Source organism: Mandrillus leucophaeus, unplaced genomic scaffold, assembly GCF_000951045.1.
Source record: "Mandrillus leucophaeus isolate KB7577 unplaced genomic scaffold, Mleu.le_1.0 Scaffold420, whole genome shotgun sequence".
Classification (NCBI taxonomy): domain Eukaryota; kingdom Metazoa; phylum Chordata; class Mammalia; order Primates; family Cercopithecidae; genus Mandrillus; species Mandrillus leucophaeus.
In genome coordinates this window covers 1030545-1032946 of record NW_012104477.1, presented here as the reverse complement: position 1 = coordinate 1032946, position 2402 = coordinate 1030545, and the positions used below count along the sequence as shown (strand labels likewise).

At 42.3% G+C, this 2402-nt stretch overlaps 1 protein-coding gene across 1 annotated transcript in view; it reads left to right on the top strand.

Annotated features, from left to right (window-relative positions):
* Window positions 1-2402, top strand: part of OTOG (otogelin) — a 117976-nt gene that overhangs the window by 85062 nt on the left and 30512 nt on the right. Inside the window, exon 38 of the mRNA XM_011992963.1 lies at window positions 362-451. Coding sequence (XP_011848353.1) covers window positions 362-451 — 90 coding nt within the window. The remainder of the gene's footprint in view (window positions 1-361; window positions 452-2402) is intronic.

Here is a 2402-nt window from a genome sequence, read left to right as displayed (position 1 = left end):
TTCTTTCTTTCTTTCTTTCTTTCTTTCTTTCTTTCTTTCTTTCTTTCTTTCTTTCTTTCTTTCTTTCTTTCTTTCTTTCTTTCTTCTCTCTTCTTTCCCTCCCTTTCTGCCCACCCTTCCTCCCTCCCTCCCTCCCTCCCTCCCTTCCTTTTTTCTGTTTTGGTCTGGACTTGCATGAGGTCAAATGAAACCAGAACTGTTCCATGGGATCCTGGGCACCATCTGCCCAGCCTGATGGGAGCCCCTGGCATAGTGCAGGGGGGAGTCAGGGGAGACTGTACTCACATTTGCTGTGCCCACTCACTTGGAGGGGGGCAGAGGACAGGGCTCCAGGTTGATGAGGGCTGGGTTCTCTCTGCAGGGACACCTGAACTGGCCCCCATTCTGTCTGGTGATGTTGAACGTGACTCACTTGGCCCATCAGGTCACTATTGATCGCTTCAACCGAAAGGTGAGTGCATCAAACAGCCAGCCTCCAGGGCAGGGCCACAGTCAGCTGAGGGGCAGGGCATCCAGGGGTGGAGGGGCTGTGAGGCTGAGTCATGATTCAGGGCAGGGATGGGGAGGGGACCTTTTTTAAAAAAACAATGCAAAATTAGGTATATTTGGAAGTGATTATAATTAGAATGCTTGTGGCCACTCCAATGTCAGGGGAGGAAGTATACCAGGAGGGATGGGATATTGTTGTGACAGAGAAAAAGTCGGAAAGGCAAGAGACAGTGGGTTTAAATATTTGTGGCTAAAATATCTCACTTTTGCAATTTTTACAAAAACCTATGGCCACATGAGCACATTACTACCAGGGCCCCTACCAAGAAGTGAGGAGCCCTGAATTTAAGCTTCATTGGCCTCACTAAGTCCACCTTTGTCAAGGAGGCTGGGGTATCCAACAACAGCCCACCCTCATATGGGCATCCTCTTCAGAGGGCCCACCTTTGCTCCTCCCAACAGGTGGGCAAGGGGAACTGATCTATCTCCTCCTCAGGTCCCAGAGTTGTAACTCTTTCCCCAATTCCTGAGCCTCAATCTGCAGCCTTCCTTTTGGAATCTGCCCTTGAACACAGGGTGCGGCACATTTGTGGCACTCTTAGGAACGGGGTTTCAGACAGTAGGTTTCCCATGGGATGGAGGCTTGAACAGAAAACTCCCTGAGTTTCATTTCTTAGTTTATAAAATTTTTCCATTAAAAAATTAGCATATACTCTACATGCAGTAAAATTTACCCTATTTAGTATACAATTCTACAAGTTGTAACAAGCACTTACAGTCACGTAACTACCACCTCCAACCATGATATAGAACAGTTTTATCATCCCAAACACTACCTCCTGCCTCTTTGTTGTCAACCCCTCCCCCACCTGCTGACAACCATTGTCTGCTGCCCCTATAGTTATGCCTTTTCCAGAATGTCGTATAAATTGACCAGAGTATATGGTGACATTCATCCACATTGTTGCACAGATCAGTAGATTAATCCTTTTTCTTGATGAATAGTATTCCATTTTATGGATGTACCATAGTTTATCCATTAACCAGTTGAAAGATATTTGAGTTGTTTCCAGTTTGGGACAATAACAAAAAAAGTGGCTGTAAACATTTACATACAGGTTTTGTGTAGATAAAGTCCCCAGGAGTAGATTTCTGGGTTGAACAGGAAGGACGTATTTAGCTTTTCAATACTTGCCAAACTGTATTCCAGAGCAGGTACTTAGCATTCCCATCAGCAATGGATGAGAGCTCCAGGAGCTTTGCATCCTTGCCAGCACTTGGTGGTTTGTGTTTGTTTATTTGTTTAGTCATTCTAATAAGTGTCAAATAGAACCTCATTTTGGCTTTAATTTGCATTTTTCTGCTTACTGAAGATGTTGAGCATCTTTCCATGGGTTTATTTTCCATGGTATATGCTCTTCGGTGAAGTATCTGTTCAAGTCTTTTGCATATTTTAAAGATCATGTTGTTGTATTGAGTTTTGAGAACTTTTCCTGTGTATTTTGGATATGATCCCTTTATCAGATATAAATCTAATTTTCCAGTGGTTTTCTATTCACCTATTAGTGTCTTTCAAAAGACCGAAGGTTTTTTAATTTGATGGTGTCCAGTTTATCAGTTTTGCTTTTATGAATCATGATACTGGTGTTGTACCTAATGAACCTGGCCCAAAGTCACACAGAATCTCTCTTATGTTTTCTTCTAGAAGTTTTATAGTTTTAGGTATTACTTTTATGTGTATGTTGCATTTAAGGTTAATTTTTGTAAATGGTGCAAAGTATGAGTTGAGATACATTTTTCAAATGTGAATACTCAATTTTTCCAGCACCATTTTTTGAAGAGACTATTCTGTCTTTGAACCTTTATTTAAAAACCAGTTGGCCAGGGACAGTGGCTCATGCCTGTAATCTCAG